Genomic DNA, 22540 nt, shown 5'->3' with positions numbered 1-22540 from the left:
CTACCAAAAAACTGTTAGCGATCGCAGGGATCAGGCCTGACTCTGCGAACGCTGCAGTTATGTGTGCTTAGTGTTTTGTAAGTGACAGTTATCGATCGATACTGCACTTGGGTGGGCTGGGCTGGGCTCGGCCAAGGAGCAAAACGCAGGTGCTAGCAGGTATCTGGGCTGATCCCGCTAACACTGCGTTTATGGGAACCCTAAACTGCTGGGGAGTATAGATCTGATCGGATCAGATATCGATCCATTCAGATACTATAGCACAAAGGGAGGTGTATGCTGGGTGCGTGGGTGTTAGCGGTACTGGCGCTAACCTGACGCTGCCAGGGGCGACGCAGACCTTATCTGATCCTAAAAACGTAACTTATATCACCGCCGGGCAATTAGGGGGTTAAACCTTTATAAGGTAATAAACGGCGGGTGCCCTAAAACTATAATAAACTATAAAAAACAAACTAACCAGCGTCACCCATAACACTTATATGGTGATCGCTGGTGAAAGGGTTAACTAGGGGGCAATCAGGGGGTTAAAACCTTTAGTAGTTAGTATATTGGGGGTCCCTGTCGCTATAAAACACTGACAGCGAACCTATATACTTACCTCCCTAACTAGCGTCACCTGTGTCACTAATACAGCGATCAGAAAAACGATCGCTTAGCGACACTGGCGACTGGGGGTGATCAAGGGGTTAACCTTTATTAGGGGGGGTTAGGGGGGTACCCTAGACCTAAAGGGGGGTACCCCAGACCTAAAGGGGGCTAACCTAACTTCCCTAACACTTATAACTGTCACAAACTGACACCAATGCAAAAAAAAAAAACTGCTATTGGTGTCAGTGTGTCAGGGGGGTGAAGGGGGTGGAAAGTGTGCCTGGCGTGTTCTACTGAACGTGTAGTGTTGGTGCACTTACTTGATGTCTTCTCTCCTCGGCGCCGGAACGAAAAAGACCGGCTCGAGGAGGGATGACTGTTTACAGAGGGAGAGGAAGCATTTTCATTCGCCGGGAGCGATCGGGAGCGGGTGGCCAACAATGGATGGCCTCCCCCTCACCTCTCATCGCCCGGACCCCCCGCCCGCGGGAGGCAGATCACGTATGGGTACGTGATTCTGCCTGCCTGTGCCATTCTGCTGACGTATATCAGCGTGAGGCAGTCGGCAAGTGGTTAAGTGCACATGTGCCGATGACGTCGGCACATGCAAATACAGGGATATCTCCTAAACCGTACAGGTTTAGGAGGTATCCAGTGTAGCTACAGGTAAGCCTAATTATAGGCTTGCCTGTAGTAAAAAGTAGTTGTAAAGGGTTTACAACCACTTTAATATCTTGCTTTATTGAAAGCCGTTTTGAAGAATTCGCCTGAAATTGAGTGTTTGTGTACTTCCCTTGTGCCTCCTTTTTCCTATGATGTATGCTGAAAGTGATCATCCTGTGATCACTAGATCCCAAGTTGTTCCGTATTTCCATATCTGTGATCAGATCTGAGTCACTTGTAATTAATAGATCTAGTACTGCATCATTTTTAGTCAGGGAATCCACCAATTGGGACAGGAAGTTCTCCTGTAGGACATTTAAGAAATGACGGGCCTTTATTGAGTGAGTGGTCCCTGCTGCCCAGTCAATATCAGGATAGTTGAAGTCCCCCATTATGATCACATTTCCCTGCCTCAACGCTATTTCTAACTGTGAAATGAGATCCAACTCCTCTTCCTCAGGTTGGGGTGGGGGTGGGGGTAACATACTCCCACTAGTGATTTCCCACCTACTTCTTGCCTTTGAAGTTACACCCACACAGATTCCACCTCCCCCCTTGCCCCATCCCTGATGTCATTCCTCTCCTCCACCCGTATATCGGCCATATCTGAACATCCAGAAACACAGCTGTCTTCTAGGCCAAAGTTAATATAAATGGTCTGTTGGAGAGTGGAAATCTTTTCTTTAGTTAGATAAACCGAAATTTGACATTTTTGTGAACAACATTGGACGCCGTGCCCTCTGGACTAAAGAGGAGAGGTATTTTCCAGCTTATTAGCACTCATTAGCTTACACGTCTGGAAAAGCACCATCATTGCTAAAACATATATACAGCATGTGTGTGTATACAGTTGTGCTCATAAGTTTTCATACCCTGGCAGAATTTGGTTTCTTGGCCATTTTTCAGAGAATATGAATGATAACATAAAAACATTTTTTTCACTCATGGTTAATGTTTGGCTGAAGCCATTTATTATCAATCAACTGTGTTTACTCTCTTTAAATCATAATGACAACAAACTACCCAAATGACCCTGATCAAAAGTTTACATACCCTGGTGATTTTGGCCTGTTAACATGTACACAAGTTGACACAAAGGGGTTTAAATGGCTATTAAAGGTTACCATCCTCACCTGTGATCTGTTTGCTTGTAATTAGTGCGCGAGTATAAAAGGTCAATGAGTTTCTGGACTCCTGACAAACCCTTGCATCTTTCCTCCAGTGCTGCACTGATGTTTCTGGATTCTGAGTCATGGGGAAAGCAAAAGATGTGTCAAAGGATCTGCGGGAAATGGTAGTTGAACTGTATAAAACAGGAAAGGGATATAAAAAGATATCAAGGGAATTGAGAATAGCAATCGGTGTTCAAACTCTAATCAAGAAGTGGAAAATGAGGGGTTCTGTTGAAACCAAACCACGGTCAGGTAGACCAACTAAAATCTCAGCCACAACTGCCAGAAAATTTTTTTGGATGAAAAGAAAAACGCACCAATAACTTCAGGGGAAATGCAGGACTCTCTGAAAACATGTGGTGTGGCTGTTTCGAGATGCACAATAAGGAGGCACTTGAAGAAAGATGGGCTGCATGGTCGAGTCGCCAGAAGAAAGCCTTTACTACGCAAATGCCACAAAGTATCCTGTTTACAATACGTCAAACAGCACAGAGACAAGCCTCAAACTTCTGGCACAAAGTCCTTTGGAGTGATGAGACCAAAATTGAGCTTTTTGGCCACAACCATTAACGCTACATTTGGAGAGTCAACAAGGCCTATGATGAAAGGTACACCATTCCTACTGTGAAACACTGAGGTGGATCGCTGATGTTTTGGCACAGGAAATTTTGGTCAAAATTGATGGCAAGATGAATGCAGTATGTTATCAAAAAATACAGGAGGAACATTTGCATTCATCAGCCAGGAAGCTGCGCATGGGATGTACTTGGACATTCCAACATGACGATCCAAAACACAAGGCCAATTCGACCTGTCATTGGCTACAGCAGAATAAAGTGAAGATTCTGGAGTGGCCATCTCAGTCTCCTGACCTCAATATCATTGAGCCACTCTGGGGAGATCTCAAACGTGCAGTTCATGCAAGACAGCCCAAGAATTTACAGGAACTGGAGGCTGGAATGGGCAGCTTTACCATCTGAGAAGATAAAGAGCCTCATCCACAAATACCACAAAAGTCTTCAAGCTGTCATTGATGTTAAAGGGGGCAATGCATGGTATTAAAGGGGCTGTAAACCCTTGTGTGTTTTCACCTTAATGCATCCTATGCATTAGGGTGAAAAAACTTCTGCCCTTTGTTTTACTCACCTGAGCCCGTTCGCTTCCACGGCAGAGATGCGCTCTACCTCTCTGCCCGTTGTCTTGGCTCTTGATTGGATAGATTGATAGTAGCGCAGCCATTGGCTCCTGCTGCTGTCAATACAATCCAATGACGCGGGGGGGAGCCGAGTTCCGCTTTCTGTGTGAATACACGCAAAAGCAGGACTCGGGAGCGCGCCCACATAGGTGTACACCAAGGAGAGCGCTTCTCCGATGTGGACATCTGTTCCGGGGAGGAGCTAGCAGCGTCACCGGCGGACCTCAGAATACTGCGCAGTGGAGGTAAGTATGACATAATTTAAGAGAATGTAGGTGTGGCGCTGTTCTGGTTTGAGATAAAGACACCTGTTATAATGAACCTACTGTGTTACACCCTCTGCAGTCCACCGGAACCGGGTGTGAGTATGTAAAAAGAATCGATAAGCATAATCCCAGAAAAAAAAAATATACAAATAAACTGTAGCAAAAAAATTCCACTATCAATGTATATACCCCTCTGGAGGGTGTGAGATCTTATGAAGTGGTGCTGGTGTTCAAATATGTCCTCTACTGAATACGCCCACGTTTAAAAGTAGGAATAAATGTATATTATAAAGCTGGTTTATGAATTTGGGTGATGGGATTCACAAAATAGGTGAAGAAAACAGCAATATTTGCTATGGCGTTATTGTGCTACACCGTCTGCATGAACCTGTTTATGTTGTGGAAAAAATATATGTGGGCAAATGTGGCACTATATAGATAAAAAATTAAAATAAAATAACCTAAAGACTAACTATGTCCTGGTTTAGAAATGGATGTGTTTGGGATGTATTGCACCCCCTGGCAGTTGCTATACCAGAATTAGTATGGGCAAACAAATTAATAATTAAACGAAAAAGGATAAACTAGTGAAGTGGTGATACCCATGAGCTAAATGTATCTTAGTTTACATAATGTAATGCGAATAGTGTGATTTTAAATGTGTTACACCCTCTGGTGGGTGTTGGACAAAATTAATTAAACAATAAATAATAAATGATACATTTTTCTTGAGAGAAATACATGAATTGAGTATACACAAAATGACTTGTGCTCAAAAAGTGTCCAGTGCTTGCTGATGAAGTATACACAAACTGAATGACTTGTGTTCAAAAAGTGTCCAGTGCTTGCTGATGAATGATGATTTTTTTTTTTTTTTTGTTTTTTTTTTTTTTTTAAAACTTCCTAATCAGGTGACAGCTGGTATTGGTGATCCTTATTCGTGCTCCTAATGTGAATGCACTCATCGAATAGCCTCACCCCCTTCCCAGGGGTACTGCGCGGTCACAGTATCTGCCCCTGTGTAGCAATCCTTGAAACCCCTGGTCCATGCTTGTAATATTGTTGGCAATGTTTTTATTTATTCGTCATGTATGGAATAGAATGGGACGCCCATAGTGTGAATCTGTATTTAAAACTTTTTTTTTTTGGTCCCATACAGGTTTTAGGCTTTTCCAGAGCAAGGGTGCCAGGCAGGTCAGCCAGAGGGGGTCAGCAGCCTGTGTCTCCGTAGGTCAAAGAGCTTCACGCTTGCTGCACAGCTTATAAGACTCTCTCACTCGCTTCCTTGACATGTCTTTGACCTACGGAGACACAGGCTGCTGACCCCCTCTGGCTGACCTGCCTGGCACCCTTGCTCTGGAGAAGCCTAACCCCTGTATGGGACCAAAAAAAACTAGCGTAAACAAATTTTAAATACGGATTCACACTATGGGCATCCCCTTCTCTTCCATACATGAAGAATACATAAAAAACATCGGCAACAATATTACAAGCACGGACCAGGGGTTTCGAGGATTGCTACACAGTGGCAGATACTGTGACCGCACAGTACCCCTGGGGGGGTGAGGCTATTCGGTGAGTGCATTCACATTAGGAGCACGAATAAGGATCACCAATACCAGCTGTCACCTGATTAAGAAGTTTTTATTAAAAAAATCATCATTCATCAGCAAGCACTGGACACTTTTTGAGCACAAGTCACTTTGTGTATACTCTAATTCATTTATTTCTCTCTAGAAAAATGTATAATATATTATGTATTGTTTAATTTTGTCCAACACCCAGCAGAGGGTGTAACACATTTAAAATCACGTTCAAAGAGAGGAAGGGGGAGGGGGACGGCCGCAGTTAGCTGCTCCTGTCAGTCAATGTCTCCACCCCCTGACAGGAAAAGAGAGGGGGACTATTGCGGTACTTAGTATAAATATGTACTAGACAAAGAAAGGGGTAGAGAAGGGAATAACAGGTTTTATAAAATTTCAATTTTAATAGAATCAGTATTTTAAAAAAATATTACAGTACCACATACAGTTGCGATTTGAAACAATGACAATACATACAACCATATGGATTACACCCAAATTTTGATGGTAGGTAAATATATAGCTTGATTTCTCGACCGGTTTCGCGGTTCTCACCGCTTCCTCAGGAGAGCAATATCTATGGTGTAACATAAAATAGTTGTAACACATACAAATAACTCAACAATTGTATAATAAGGTTATTGTCGCAGCAGATTTGATAAAATACATCAAACAATTACATACAGGTTGTAAACAATAAGGACAAGCTCACCCATTCAGGAATTCTCTGTGGGTATGTAAGGCCCCATGAAATTCCCCCTGCGGCGAACACAGGGGATAGCAGACAGCCTCTGGTGGATAAATTTTGGATAATTAAATTATATAATTCACCAAACTAAAATATCCAGAAAAGAGTGGAGTATAGGAGTGCCAGTGATATAACTGTCAGTAGTTCAAAAACCATTGTGCAGTGAAGAAGCAGGGAAGAATTGTAATGTTGCTTGAAATTAAGGGTGCAAGGGGAGGGGGGGGGGGGAGAGGGGAGGGGGGGGGAAAGGATGGGTAAGGGAGGGGAAGAATTAAGCGGAGGGTCAGGAAGAGGAAAGAACCCAATAATTCCATCTATGTGGGGAAAAGGTAGAAAGAACTGCACACTTGTATTAAAGCGGGCACTCACCACTAGAGGATTACTAGGTTATGAGACGCATGAGTTGGGGTAGGTGAGGACATCACAATAAAAGGACCGTAGAACAGAAAGGTCAAAAAGACCAAAAACTGTTAGCAATGAGGGCCCCCTGAAGCTGGAACCATTAATGTATAAGAAAAGGGGGGAGGTCGCAGCAGCAACTGAAAACAGAAATTATATCTAGATTACTAAACACAGTATACAAGGGGTTAATCCACAGATAGCAAAAATGGTATAGCTACAATACACTGGGGATAAATAAAGTAAGATTTGCAAATATGTGGGGTAATGCAGGCTGGCAGTAAAAATGAAGCAGTCAATTGCAAGCTGAGAGCGCTAGTCACCACAGAGGGTGGAACAATGGAAACACAGCAATGAACACAGGGACTGATAACACTGCATGTGGAGTTGTACAGGGGCGCCACGCAGGGAGGCTTAGTGCGGGACCGAGGATAAGAAGTGGGGGAGAGGGCTAATAATAACAAGGACAGGGAGGGGGAAAAACTCACCTAGAGGGACGATCCTCCACCAACGCAGCGTCAGGAGGCTGTAGGCTCGTACAGCGGCCATTGCCGGCCGCTATAAGAGCACCCCAACCCGGAAGTCAGGGACGGCAAACCGAGGGCGGTCCCTGACGTAGCCGGGTCTGTTCGCCCGCACTGCGCAGGTGCACGACCAGGTGCTACTGCGCAAGCGCGCATTCCTGTCAAAGGGAAACGAATTCCCAGACACGAAGGCACAAGCAGCTCAAAGGCTGCCAGGGCGAACTTGTGTCCGCCGCAGAGAGAAGCATCGGAGCGCAGCAAAAACCAACAGAGTCTGATTCTCAAGGGAGAGGTTGTCCTTTCACAGCAAGAAATAACACATCATAATAAATAAGCAAAAACGATATATTGATTCTGTGTGTAAACATTAGGGTGTCAACAAACAACAACAATAAGGGTAAACCTTAAGCAGGGAAGGCATCATACATAGTAGTAATTCCCAAAATTGACAGGGGGGAGGGGGGGGAAGCGGGGAAGGGAAAGAGGAAGGGGAGGGGGGGGACGCGGGGGGCCGGAGGGGAGGGGAGGGGGGGAAGGGAAACTGTAATGGAAGGGTGGGGAGGGGAGGGACGAGAAGGAAGGTAAGGGGGAATTGGATAAAATTGAGGGAGGGGCAGGAAGGGGAGAACCCAAGGCTTCATAAAAAGGCCCTATACGACACTGACTCGTTAAGGCCGGGGGGGGTAGTGGCGTTGAGTCGCTCGATCCAAAGGGATTCCCTTTGGAGTATCGAGCGATCCCAATCGCCACCCTTGGTATTGGGTTTGACCACCTCCAACACCAGAAACCTGACAACAGAGTTGTCGAATCTGTGGTGCAGACCGATATGTCGGCCAATGGTGGTCAATTTACCGTTTTCTGAATCATAGAGATGGTCACCGATTCTCTGTCTAAATTCCCGAATTGTTTTGCCTACATAAAAGGCTTTACATATACAGTTCATAAGATAAATGACCCCTTTTGTGCCACAGTTGGCAGAGGTCCGTGGAACCAGAGTCTCCCCATTAGGTAAGACCACAGTTCTACTTTCATGGACCCAAGGGCACCGGGGACAATCCCCGCATTGAAATGTGCCATTCGGTCCATTCCTTAAGGGTCTAATAGGATTATAATGGCTGGCAGTTAATTGATCACGTAGCGACCGCGCTCTACGGAAGACAACTTCCGGTGTGGGTCGAATATATTTGGTCAGTGTGTGGTGTTCAGCCAAAAGATGCCAATGTTTGGTTAAAATATTACGAAGTAGGCTGTGGTGTGCAGAATAGGTCGTGATGAATCTTACAGTTTCTGTAGGGGGGGAGTGTTCCTTGCCTTTAAAAAGTAGGGAAGTCCGGGAGCGTGACAAGGTCTTATTATATGCTTTGCGCAAATTGGTAGAGGAGTGACCACGTAGTAACAGGCGTTCACGTAGTGCCCTAGCCTGACGTTTAAAGTCGCTGTCGTGTGTGCAGTTTCTACGTAGGCGTAGGTACTGAGCATAAGGTATGCTCCGCACCAAGGGGCTCGGATGTGCGCTAGTGGCAAATAAAAGGGTATTGCCAGCAGTTGGTTTTCTGTAGAGGTCAGTGCCCAATGTTCCATCCGGTTGTTTAATAATCAACAGGTCAAGGAAAGGGATTTGTTCAGTCTCTATTTTGAAAGTAAATTTGAGATTTAGGTCGTTGATGTCGAGTTGGTGTAAAAATTGTAATAGTTTGCCCCTAGGACCCGTCCATACCATGAACAAATCGTCAATAAAACGATACCATATAAGGATATCGTTTAAGAATTCCATGTATTGATCATGAGCGTGGATATGTCGCTCCCAGCCACCTAGGTATAAATTTGCATATGCTGGGGCACACGACGTCCCCATTGCGACTCCCTGTATTTGCAAAAACAACTGATTGTTAAAAGTAAAATAATTTTTTGTTAATATGAAATACAGTAGTGCAAGTACGAATTGGTTAAAGGGCCAGGTAGTTGTATCTTGTTCAGATAAGAAGGAACCAGCCGTCCGTACGCCCTGCTCGTGGGGGATACTAGAGTACAAAGCCTCAATATCAACAGCCACGAGCAGGGCGTCCGGAGGAATCTGGGTTCCCTCAAGGTGTTGCAAGAGGTCGGTAGTGTCTCTGATGTAGGACGGGAGACTACGGACATGAGGCATTAAAAATGCATCAACGAATTTACTCGCGTTGTCTGTTACCGAGCCTATCCTGGACAAATCGCAACTGTATGTGGTACTGTAATATTTTTTTTAAATACTGATTCTATTAAAATTGAAATTTTATAAAACCTGTTATTCCCTTCTCTACCCATTTCTTTGTCTAGTACATATTTATACTAAGTACCGCAATAGTCCCCCTCTCTTTTTCTGTCGGGGGGGGTGGAGACATTGGCTGACAGGAGCAGCTAACTGCGGCCGTCCCCCTCCCCCTTCCTCTCTTTGAACTTGATATTTGGGATGATGGTACCTTTACCCTTTGAAATAATTTCTTTAACCTAGGCGGTTTCCTTCATAACATTTAAAATCACACTATTTGCATTACATTATGTGAACTAAGATACATTTAGCTCATGGGTATCATCACTTCACTAGTTTATCCTTTTTCGTTTAAATATTAATTGGTTTGCCCATACTAATTCTGGTATAGCAACTGCCAGGGGGTGCAACACATCCATTTCTAAACCAGGACATAGTCTTTAGTTTATTTTATTTTAATTTTTTATCTATATAGTGCCACATTTGCCCACATATATTTTTTCCACAACACAGGTTCATGCAGAGGGTGTAGCACAATAATGCCATAGCAAATATTGCTGTTTTCTTCACCTATTGTGTATCCCATCACCCAAATTCATAAACCAGCTTTATAATATACATTTTATTCCTTCTTTTAAACTTGGGCATATTCGGTAGAGGAAATATTTGAACACCAGCACCACTTCATAAGATATCACAGGGGTATATTTAGCTACAGTTTATTTGTATATTTTTTCTGGGATTCTGCTTATCGATTCTTTTTACATACACCCAGTTCCGGTGGACTGCAGAGGGTATAACACAGTAGGTTCATTATAACAGGTGTCTTTATCTCAAACCAGAACAGCGCCCACACCTACATTCTCTTTTAAATTAACTCTAGTACACTCCACCTAGGTGGTGGTGTATCTGTAGGGGCAGTAGTTAATTTCTAATTCAATTTCCTCCTGTACTTGTATCCGGTGCGCAGATTTATACATTAACCTTTCTAAGTATGACATGTTTGTTATTTTTTTTTTTAAACAAGGGTTTACAACCCCTTTAAGAACTGGGGAATGTAAACTTTTATCAGGGTCATTTGGCTAGATTCTGTTGTCATTATGATTTAAAAGGAGTAAAAATAGTTGATTGATAATAAATGGTTTCAGCCAAACACTAACCATGAGCGAAAGAAAAGTTTTTGTTATCATTCATATTCTCTGAAAAATGGCCAAGAAATCAAAAATTCTGCCAGGTTATGTAAACTTATGAGCACAACTGTATATATAAACATATAAACTGTGTGTGTGTATATACATATATATATATATATATATATATATATATATATATATATATATATATATATATATATATATATATATGTGTGTATGATATATATATAATCTCACAAAAGTGAGTACACCCCTCATATTTTTGTAAATTATTTATGTCTTTTCATGTGACAACACTGTTTTAGCAGAGTTTGAACCTCTCCTTTTTTTCAACATTAAAGAAATGACACTCTGCTACAATATAAAGTAGTAAGTGTACAGCTTGTATAACAGTGTAAATTTGCTGTCTCCTCAATCCTAAATGAAAAATGTCCAAATTGGACCCAATTAGCCATTTTCCCTCCCCGGTTTCATGTGACTCGTTAGTGTTACAAGGTCTCAGGTGTGAATGGGGAGCAGGTGTGTTAAATTTGGTGTTATCTCTCTCTCTCTCATACTGGTCACTGGACGTTCAACATGGCACCTCATGGCAATAAACTCTCTGAGGATCTGAAAAAAAAATTGTTGCTCTACATAAAGATGGCCTAGGCTATAAGAAGATTGCCAAGAGCCTGAAATTGAGCTGCAGCACAGTGGCCAAGACCATACAGCGGTTTAACAGGACATAGTTACATAGTATGCGAGGTCGAAAAAAGACACAAGTCCATCAAGTCCAACCTATGTGTGTGATTATAAACAGGTTCCACTCAGAACAGACCTCACCATGGTCGACCAAAGAAGTTGAGTGCATGTGCTCAGCGTCATATCCAAAGGTTGTCTTTGGGAAATAGACGTATGAGTGCTGCCAGCATTGCTGCAGAGAGGCTGAAGGGGTGGGGGGGTCAGCCTGTCAGTGCTCAGACCATACGATGCACACTGCATAAAATTAGTCTGCATGGCTGTCATCCCAGAAGGAAGCCTCTTCTAAAGATGATGCACAAGAAAGCCCGCAAACAGTTTGCTGAAGACAAGCAGACCAAGGACATGGATTACTGGAACCATGTCCTGTGGTCCGAGACCAAGATGTACTTATTTGGATGGTGCCAAGGGTATGTGGCCGCAACCAGGTGAGGAGTACAAAGACTAGTGTGTCTTGCCTTACAGTCAAACATGGTGGTGGGAGTGTCATGGTCTGGGGCTGCATGAGTGCTGCAGGCACTGGGGAGCTACAGTTCATTGAGGGAACCATGAATGCCAACATGTACTGTGACATACTAAAGCAGAGCATGATCCCCTTCAGAGACTGGGCCGCAGGGCAGTATTCCAACAGAACGACCCCAAACACACCTCCAAAACAACCACTGCCTTGCTAAAGAAGCCGAGGGTAAAGGTGATGGACTGGCCAAGCATGTCTCAAGACCTAAACCCTATTGAGCATCTGTGTGGTATCCTCAAACGGAAGGTGGAGGGAGCACAAGGTCTCTAACATGCACCAGCTCCATGATGTTGTCACGGAGGAGTGGAAGAGGACTCCAGTGGCAACCTGTGAAGCTCTGATGAACTCCATGCCGAGAGGGTTAAAGCAGTGCTGGAAAATAATGGTGGCCACACAAAATATTGACACTTTGGGCCCAATTTGGACATTTTCACTTAGGGGTGTGCTCACTTTTGTTGCCAGCGTTTTAGACATTAATGGCTGTGTGTTGAGTTATTTTGTGGGAACAGCAAATTTACACTGTTACACAATTTTGATTTGATTTTTTTCAGAAATCATGTAATCTTCACTGCTCAACATTTGATGGAGTTTTTTTTTTGTGGCTATACCATGCTAATAGAGCAGTGTTTTTTTTTTTAAATAACACAGTGATCAAAATTGGATAACGGTGACTGTAGCATGGAGAAAGATAACAAACATTTCTGAAGGTTACAACAATGAACAATTAGTAGGAAGTGTACAGGCCCTTGCTTTGAATGACTTCAGCACATCTGCAGCCACAGGACATCACTAGTCTCTTACACTACTGGTGTGATTTTGTTCCAATCTTCTTCCAATCTCTCTTAAACAGTTCGGTGACTGTAGTGGGTTTCTTGGCCATAACTTTGTCGCCAAGGATTTTCCAGAGGTTTTCTATTGGGTTTTGGTTAGGACTCTGGGCTGGCCATTTCATTATTTCCATGTTTTCAACTTCAAGAAACTGCTTTACCCGTTTTGCTGTGTGACAGGGGGCATTGTTCATGAAAATTGCTGGCTGATTGGGTGATGAATGCAGGAAAGGAACCGCATTTTGTCGAAGGTTTTGATAAGCATTTGCATTCACTCTGCCATGTAGCTGTATAAGAGGTCCAACTTCTGCAGAAAACACCCCCCAAACCATGATGTTTCCCCCTCCCACCTTTCACTGACTTCTTTACACAATTTGGGTTCAGTCTTTCCCCAGTTTGACGATGAATATAATGCTTCCCTTTGGACCCAAATAAATGAAACTTGCTTTCATCAATAACGTTAACTTTGGACCAGTTCTCCTCTGTCCACACAACATGCTTCTCAGCAAAAGTAAGTCTAGACTTTTATTCTTTCTGCTGAGACGTTTGGTCACTGCAGAGTGGGCTTTCATTCCTAATTCTCCTAAACGGTGAGACTCTGTATGGCGAGACAAATCCTTACTCAGTGCTGAACTGGCGAGCAATTGCAGCTGTAGTGTTAAACTGATTGTCCATTGAGATTCTCCGCATTATCCTGTCCTCTCTTGCATTTTGCATTTGTCTTTTGTGAACGACCAGCCTTCTCTGGGGACTTGAATGAATTTGTGACGTTGTAAAGATGTGCAATATTCTAGAAATCACAGATTTGGAACAGCAATCTTCTCTTGCTATGGCTGAAAGGGTCATCCCTTTGGCCTTTATCTGGACAACCTGCTGCTGGAAGGTTTGAGTCACTTTAGAACGGCTCACCATCTTCCAAAGTCAGTGAAAACTGGAAAGTTAGGCTACCAGTTAAATAGGGTTAATGAATGAAATACCTCCCAGTTATTGCTATTTTTGTTATCTAAAAGTGTTCTTCAATTTTGATCAATGTGCTTTTCAAATCTCAATGAAGTTTTTTATTCTGTGCTTCCACTCACAGAGCTGGTGGACGTTGGAGTCCTTGCGCTCCTCCACCTTCCATTTGAGCATCTGTGGGGCATCAAAAAGTTTTAGATCTGGAGACATGCTTGGCCAGTCCATCACCTTTACCCTCAGCTTCATTAGCAAGGCAGTGGTAGTCTTGGCGGTGTGTTTGGGGCCGTTATGTTGGAATACTGCTCTGCAGCCCAGTCTCCGAAGGCAGGGGAAAATTGAGGAAAACAGCTGAACGGCCACACTCCGAAGAACACCTTTTATTCTTGGTAAAACAGTGTAGAAGATCCAAAATCTATTACATCATGGTGATGAAAGGTACAGACAGGCTAACGAGTTTCACCTCAATATAGATGCTTAATCATAGCAGTCTCCGAAGGGATGGGATCATGCTCTGCTTCAGTATGTTAGAGGACATGTGGCATTCATGGTTCCCTCAATAAACTGTAGCTCCCCAGTGCCGGCAGCCCCAGACCATGACACTTCCACCACCATGCTTGACTGTAGGCAAGACACACTGGTCTTTGTACGCCTCACCTGGTTGCCGCCACACACGCGTGACACCATCTGCAACAAATAAGTTTATCTTGGTCTCAGACCATAGGACATGCTTTCAGTAATCCTTGTCCTTGGTCTGCTTGTCTTCAACACACTGTTTGTGGGCTTTCTTGTGCATCATTTTTAGAAGATGCTTCCTTCTTGGACGACAGGCATGCAGACCAATTTGATGCAGTGTGCGGCGTATGGTCTGAGCACTGACAGGCTGACCCCCCACCCCTTCAACCTCTGCAGCAATACTGGCAGCAGTCATACGTCTATTTCCCAAAGACGACCTGTGGATATGACGCTGAGCACGTGCACTCAACGTCTTTGGTCGACCATGGAAAGGCCTGTTCTGAGTGGAACCTGTCATGTTAAACCACTGTATGGTCTTGGCCACCGTGCTGCAGCTCAGTTTCAGGGTCTTGGCAATCTTCTTATAGCCTAGGCCATTTTTATGGAGAGCAACAATTCTTGTTTTCAGATCCTCAGAGAGTGCTTTGCCATGAAGTGCCATGTTGAACTTCCAGTGACCAGTGTGAGAGTGATGACACCAAATTTAATACACCTGCTCCCCATTCACACCTAAGACCTTGTAACACTAACAAGTCGCATGACACTGGGGAGGGAAAATGGCTAATTGGGCCCAATTTGGACATTTTCACTTTGGGGTCTACTCACACTTTTGTTGCCAGCGTTTTAGACATTAATGGCTGTGTTGAGTTATTTTAAGGGGAAGCAAATTTACACTCTTGTACAAGCTGTACACTCAAGGCTTTACATTGTAGCAAAGTGTCATTTCTTCAGTGTTGTCACATGAAAAGATATAATAAAATATTTACAAAAATGTGAGGGGTGTACTCACTCTCTCTTGTGAGATACTGTGTGTGTATGTGTATATATAATATATATTTTAAAGCAACATATGTTCCTAGCCACAACATCTTTTTCAGGGAAGGCCTTGCATTTTTCAGCGACAATGATAAACCACATACTGCGTCTTTGACAACAACATGGTGTAGTAGAAGAGTCCTGGTGCTTAACTGGCCTGCCTGCAGCCCAGACCTTTCACCAATGGAATATATGTAGCACATATTGAAACCAAAAATACGACCTAGAAGACCCAGGACTGAAGAGAAGTTAGGACCCTATATTAGGCAAGAATGGGACACCATTCCTCTCCCATAACTCCAGTAACTGGTCATCTCAGTTCCCAGATGTTTAGAGAGAATTGTTAAAAGAAAAAAGGATTCTACACTTTGGTAAATATAGCCCTGCTCCAACTTTATGACAAGTGTTGCTGCCATCAATTTCAAAATGACCTTATTTTTTTTACCCAAAATTGTACTTTTTCTCAGGTTAAACATCTGATAAAAAATAAAAATATTAACCAGGTGCTGCCAAATACTTCAAAAAACACTGTAAAACTTTTCAACTGAAATGCTGATGCCACCACCTACAAGAGTGTGTTCCCACACCAGCAGTGAAATAAACCTTTAAAACGTAGGGCCGCAGTTCTCAAAATAGTCATTAAGACCGAAATCCCAGTGCTGTAAATACAGTAAAACCTTGGTTTGAGAGTAACTTGGTTTGAGAGCGTTTTGTAAGACAAGCAACGGTTTTTAATAAAGTTTGACTTGATATACAAGTAACATCATGTTGCAACTGAGTAGAGAAGAGAGGTGCCTCTAAGTGTAACAATATGGTTACGTTTAATGAAGGTTGTAAATGAACATTTAGCAACGCACATGGTTGATGATTAAAACAGACACATCTAAGCATGCAGGCATCCAGGGTAACGCTGTCCACATAGGCCGTCCTCCACACCGCCATGGACATTGCTATAATCTTTTTATAAGGACTATAAATGGAAGGATTTATGAATAAATAAATGGTTGTGGAACAAATCATCTGAGTTTCTATTATTTCTTATGGGAAAATTTGCTTTGATATACAAGTGCTTTGGATTACAAGCATGTTTCCAGAACGAATTATGTTCGTAATCCAAGGTTTTACTGTATATCAAATTAAATAAATCACAACAAAGGCAAAGAAACAATAATGCCATAGGCATAGAAAGAATATAAAGTGGACACTGACCAAAATCCCAGTACTACAAAAACCAAACAAAAAAAATTGTAACTTTTTTACATACTGGTTCCTGGCCTGCATATCTTGATAGTATACATTACATCCTTATTCTAGAAGATATACCTTTTTTTCTTTTTCCCCTGGCTTTGTCTCAATGTTAATGCTAAGCAGGAGCAAGATGTGGGAACACTACAGGGAGTCCTAAATAAAATAATGGAGTGGGCATCTACAGTACATGGCAATGAAGTTTAATGTTGAAAAATGTAAGGTAATACATTTGGGAGCTAAAAATACGATCACAAGCTACTCACTAGGGGAAGAACCTCTGGGGGAAACCAGGATAGAGAAAGATCTGAGGGTCCTAGTAGATGACCGGCTCAGCAATGGCATGCAGTGCCAGGCTGCTGCAAGCAAAGCAGAATATTAGCATGCATTAAAAATGGGATTTACTCCAGAGATAAAACAATTCTTCCACTCTACAAGACTTTGGTCTGGCTGCACCTTGAGTATGCTGTCCAGTTCTGGGCACCAGTCCTCAAGAAGGATGTGCTGGAACTAGAGACAGAGTCACGAGAAGGGCAATAAAGCTAATAAAGAGACTACAGGATCTCAGCTATGGGGGGGGTGAAGACTCCAAGCTTTGAACTTATTCTCTCTGTAGAGGAGACGCTTGAGAGGGGATATTATAGCGATATATACGAATACCTTACTGGTGACCCTAACATAGGGAAAAAACTTTTCAGTGAAAGGGAGTTTAAACAGATACGTGGCCATTCATTGATATTGAAAGAGAAATGGTTTAACCTTAAACTGCATAGAGGATTCTTTACTGTCAGAGCGGTAAGGATGTGGAATTCTCTTCCACAAGCAGTGGTATCAGCAGGTAGCATTGATCATTTCAAAAAACTATTAGATGGGCATCTTAATGATCACAACGTACGGGTACTAAGGTACTATTGACATAAACACATACACACACACACCACAGTTTGAACTGGATAGACTGGTGTCTTTTTTTTTTTTTTTTTTTTTTTTTTTTTTTTTAAACCTTACTGACTATGTAAGGCTGGGCATCTTTATTGCCAAATTGTATAAAAGAATGTTTAAATCCCTCTGTTCCCAGGGATTTTTGGCTGGTTTCCTTTACTCTCCACCCATGGTCCATAGCAGCTTTGGCATTTGCTGATCTTGCCCAGCCTTCTTCGTTAGCCTATGAAAATTTCTTTTTCTTTTCTTTTCTTTTTTTTTTTTTAGCAATGTGTTTAAACTACAAATTCCATATAAATTGTGGAACTATTTTGTTATAAAATTTGGATAGTGTGGGTTAGAGCTGAATAGCTTTGTAGAGTTTAAAATCTTTTTTATTTTTTTTATTTACCAGGTTTGATGAGATGCAAAGTTGTCCTAATGAGAACAATTGTCCATTTGCTCATGGAAAGGATGAATTGACAGAATGGAATGAACGAAGACAAGTTTTGCAGTTAAAGGTTTCCAAAGCTCGCAAAGACCAGCTTCTGGAACCCAGCGACTCTGACTTTGGAAAATATACTTTTCTTATGCAAGATTTAGCACAAGGGAGTGAAGTGAAAGAAACACTGGACACATTATGAAGCTACCCCTTCCCCTTATAACCTGCAGTTTCTGTCCTTCCTAGGAAACAAAATTGGCTTTAAACTACAGAGATGTGGTCTTTGTCTTTCACAGTATGTCGCTGATTCCGGGGCACATGTTCATCACATCTATAAACTCCTAATTATTGTACGTTATCCCAAGGACAGTATTGCAATCAGGATGTCCATTACATCTAAAGTGTTTCCATTATGTATGCGACTGTGATTTGTGATATACTAATATGTTTTTTGTCGTTAGTGCCAAAAATGTAGCTATTTTCCTATTTTAGGTTTTTTTTTTCATTTTCACATGAAAGTACATTTCAGGCCACACAGGGATAGTACCTACTTAAATACTATAATGAGAAAATGTTGTATTACGGGATTAATGACTGTATAACAGACAGAACAGCTTGTAATGAAATGTATTTGTAAACTTTGAATTTTTATGTGTATTGTCTTCATTCAACAAGTGAATGTATATTTCTTTACTCGTTACCAAGTGCAGAGAGCACATAATATTCAATGACCACAGAACACCCATTTTCTTTTCCGCTTTTTACTATGACTTCGCTAAATTGCTTTCAACACTATTATTTTGGTGTCTTATTACATTTTTTCTTTAAATAAAATGCTCCAGTAAAGAGGTTTGAAAAATAACTTGCGGTAAACTGAGTTTAATTTTTATTTATTTCTCTGTCATTGAGGGACATAGTCATGTATCCATAGGTTATACTGCAATGTACAAGCTTTTCTCAATAAGGATTGAAAGCACCATGATGGCCCCTGGACAACCCCCGAATACTTTTTAAACCTGTTACCATTTTGGAAAGGATTTTGTTAAACAGAGACCAGTAGAGGTAATTCTTTAGGGCTTCAACTGACCAAAAGATAGAATTTCTCTTTAAAAACCCTGTGTTCATTGGAGGACCCCGCCTTTGTCCTACAGTGCCTTGCAAAAGTATTCAACCCCCCCTGCCTTTTTACCTATTTGTTACATTACAGCCTTTAGTTCATTTTTTTTTAATCTGAATTATATGTGATGGATCAGAACACAATAGTCTAAGTTGGTGAAGTAAAATTAGAAAAATATATACATAAAATTATTTTTCAGAAATAAAAAAATGATAATTGGCATGTGCGTATGTATTCACCCCCTTTTGAAGCCCATAAAAAGCTCTGGTGTAACCAGTTACCTTCAGAAGTCATATAATTAGTGAAATGATGTCCACCTGTGTACAATCTAAGTGTCACATGATCGGTCATTACATATATACACCTTTTTGAAAGGCCCCCAGATGCTGCAACACCTAAGCAAGAGGCACCACTAACCAAACACTGCCATGAAGACCAAGGATCTCTCCAAACTAGTAAGGGACAATGTTGTTGAGAAGTACAAGTCAGGGTTAAGTTATAAAAAAAAAAAATCTAAATCTTTGATGATCCCTAGGAGCACCATCAAATCTATCATAACCAAATGGAAAGAAAATGGCATTAAGGAGGGCATTAATCAGAGAGGCCGCACAGAGACATAAGGTAACCCTGGAGGAGCTGCAGAGTGCCACAGCAGAGAATGGAGTACATAGGACGACAATAAGCCATACACTCCATAGAGTTAGGCTTTATGGCAGAGTGGCCAGAAAAAAGCCATTACTTTCAGCAAAAAACAAAATAGCATGTTTTGAGTTTGCGTAAAGGCATGTGGGAGACTCTCAAAATGTATGGACGAAGGTGCTCTGGTCTGATGAGACTAAAATTGAACTTTTTGGCCCTCAAAGAAAATGCTATGTCTGGCACAAACCCAACCCATCACATCACCCAAAGAACACCATCCACACAGTGAAACATGGTGGTGGCAGCATCATGCTGTGGGGATGTTTTTCAACAGTCGGGACTGGGAAACTGGTCAGAGTTGAGGGAAAGATGAATGGTGCTAAACACAGGGATATTCTTGAGCCAAACCTGTATCACTCTGTGTGTGATTTGAGGCTAGGACGGAGAGGTTCACCTTCCAGCCGGACAATGACTCCAAACACACTGCTAAAGCAACACTTGAGTGGTTTAAGGGGAAACATGTTGGAATGACCTAGTCAAAGCCTAGACCTCAATCCAATAGAAAATCTGTCAGACTTAATGATTTCTGTTCACAAGCGCAAACATCCAACTTGAAGGAGCTGGAGCAGTTTTGCAAGGAGGAATGGGCAAAAATCACAGTGGTAAGCTCATAGACTTATCCAAAGCGACTTGGAGCTGTGATAGCCACAAAAGGTGACTCTACAAAGTATTGACTTTAGGGAGGTGAATAGTTATGCACATTGACTTTTTCTGTTATTTTGTCCTATTTGTTTGCTTCAAATCTTCAAAGTTGTGGGCATGTTCTGTAAATTAAAGGATGCAAATCCTCAAACAGTCCATGTTAATGTGAGGCAACAAAACACAAAAAATGCCAAGGGGGGTGAATACTTTTGCAAGGCACTGTATCCTGGCTTTGACCTTAAATTGTCAAACTGTGGAGGAATAGTTTTTTTTATACCTTCTTTTTATTATTATTTTAAAACATACAGCATATACAAAAAACATCAAGGTCCAGGAGCGTATTACAGTAGCATCATAGATTTTACCATATCAGGCATATCATCCAACTGATATAACTTATTAAGCACCTTTCATATTTAATCCACTTTGAAAGCGGAAAAAGCAAAATTCACCCCTTATTAATTCTATAAACCATCCCACCCTTCAACCCCCCCCTCAACCCTCCCTGTGTTACAGTGTTAGCAATCATATCTGTGCACCGTATCTATTTATGTTATAAATAAATATATTGTGTATATTTTATTTTACTCTCCTTTCTCTCTCTACACTCGCCCATCCCCATCCTCTCCACCAACCTGTTAACTGACTCTATGGTGGGCAACCCATTTTATCTAACATGGCTTCCACAGCTTTAAAAATCTAACAAAGTTCCTTCGTATAATAAACACCACTTTTTCCCTCCATACCATGGCATTCATCGCCTTAACCCATTCTTCAGGTGTGGGGGTCTAACTGATTGCCAGTTCTGGACTATTATCTTTTGTGCTTGAAAAAGGCACCTTATTACTGCCATGTTTACAGTCGCAGTAATTTCCTCTATTTGTCCCAACAGACATATCATGCCATCCAGCTCCAGCTTAATCCCAAAAGTATTATTAATGTCTTCCAATATCCCTGCCCAGTGCCTAAATAACTTTGGGCACCTCCACATCATATGGATCAGATCACCTGTTTCCTGACACCTTGGGCATTTAGCGTCGGCTCTGTAACCGAACCGGAAAAGCTTCTTTGGGGTATAATACACTCTATGTAGCAAAAATAAGTGCAACATTTTCTGTGAAGGGAAAACTGACACTTGGGGACTCCGTTCCAATATCCTCCTCCACTACTCTTCTGTTATTCTTTTCCCCAAGTCCTCTTCCCATCTGTTTTTATTTCTTAGCCAGTCTTTCCCCAGTAATGGTTTTACTGCATATCTGTTCATATATCTCGGATATCAAACCCTTGGACGATCCTGTTTTGACTATTTTTTGAATAAGAGGGGCTTTACACCATTCCACTGTTTGGTTTTTAAAATGAGCATTCAAAGCGTGTCTGATTTGAAGGTATCGATAGAATGAATAGTTTGGGATACCATACGCACTCCTCAACTCCGCAAATGACTTCAACGTACTCCCATCGTATACTTGAGCAAGTCTTCTAATACCACACACTTCCCATTCAATTATTTTACCCATAGGGATCAAGTCTGGTAGATATTTGTTGTCCCAAATTGGGGTATATTCTATTGGCCCCCTATATCCCATTACTTTCAGTGTCTGCCAAACTTTTATAATTTTAATGTGGGACTCCCCAAGAGTAGAGTCCGCTTCCAGGGCTTCAACCAAACTACCATGCAGAGCTCCCTGCAAAATCATTTCTTCCCTTTTATTCCCCTCCCGCGATGTACCACATCCCCTCAGATGCTGTAGCTGAGTGGCCAAAAAAATAACTGCGGGGGTGTGGGACTGCCACTCCTCCCTCTTTTATTGGTAACTGCAATATCTGTAGTTCTATACGAGGTTGCCCCCTCTTCCAAATTAGTTCCCTAAGCAATGTTTCAATGTTTTCTTGAACCATTCCATTCTGATCCAAACTGGGGAATTATGTAGCTGGTACAGTAATTGCGGCATCCAAATCATTTTTATCAAATTGATTCGTCCAGCCACAGACAGAGGGTGGCGGCTCCATATATCACACTTGCGTCTAAATCTAAGCAGGAGAGGAACAAGATTATCATCAATGTACTGGTTTGGGTCCCTTGTTAACCATATTCCTAGGTACTTCATCCTATGCACAACCAAAGGTGGCAGGGAGTTTATTGATCTACAGGCATCAGGGCGGATTTCTCCCAGTTTATTACCAGCCCCGAAAAACCTCCCAGAATCCTCCACAATACCCATAGCTGCCACTAGGGATGTGTCGGTATCACCCAAGAAAAACAGGATGTCATCTGCATTTAATGCAATCCTGTCTTCCCCCGTATCTCTTTTAAATCCCTGTATCCCCCTTGCTGATCTAATCGTGA

General features: G+C 42.1%; 1 protein-coding gene across 4 annotated transcripts in view; it reads left to right on the top strand.

The window, feature by feature from the left end:
* The window catches only part of ZC3H7B (zinc finger CCCH-type containing 7B), a 560902-nt gene extending 542305 nt beyond the window's left edge, over positions 1-18597 (top strand). For all 4 annotated transcript variants that reach the window (XM_073592637.1, XM_073592638.1, XM_073592636.1 and 1 more), the window contains one exon: positions 17709-18597. In XM_073592637.1, the coding sequence (XP_073448738.1) occupies positions 17709-17937 (229 nt within the window). In that variant the 3' untranslated portion in view covers positions 17938-18597. The remainder of the gene's footprint in view (positions 1-17708) is intronic.
* Positions 18598-22540: the final 3943 nt, after the last annotated feature.

Source organism: Aquarana catesbeiana, linkage group LG07 (assembly GCF_042186555.1).
Source record: "Aquarana catesbeiana isolate 2022-GZ linkage group LG07, ASM4218655v1, whole genome shotgun sequence".
NCBI classification, from domain to species: Eukaryota; Metazoa; Chordata; class Amphibia; order Anura; family Ranidae; genus Aquarana; species Aquarana catesbeiana.
Note: the sequence above shows the minus strand (reverse complement) of the source record. Positions and strands in the feature narration are given on the sequence as shown.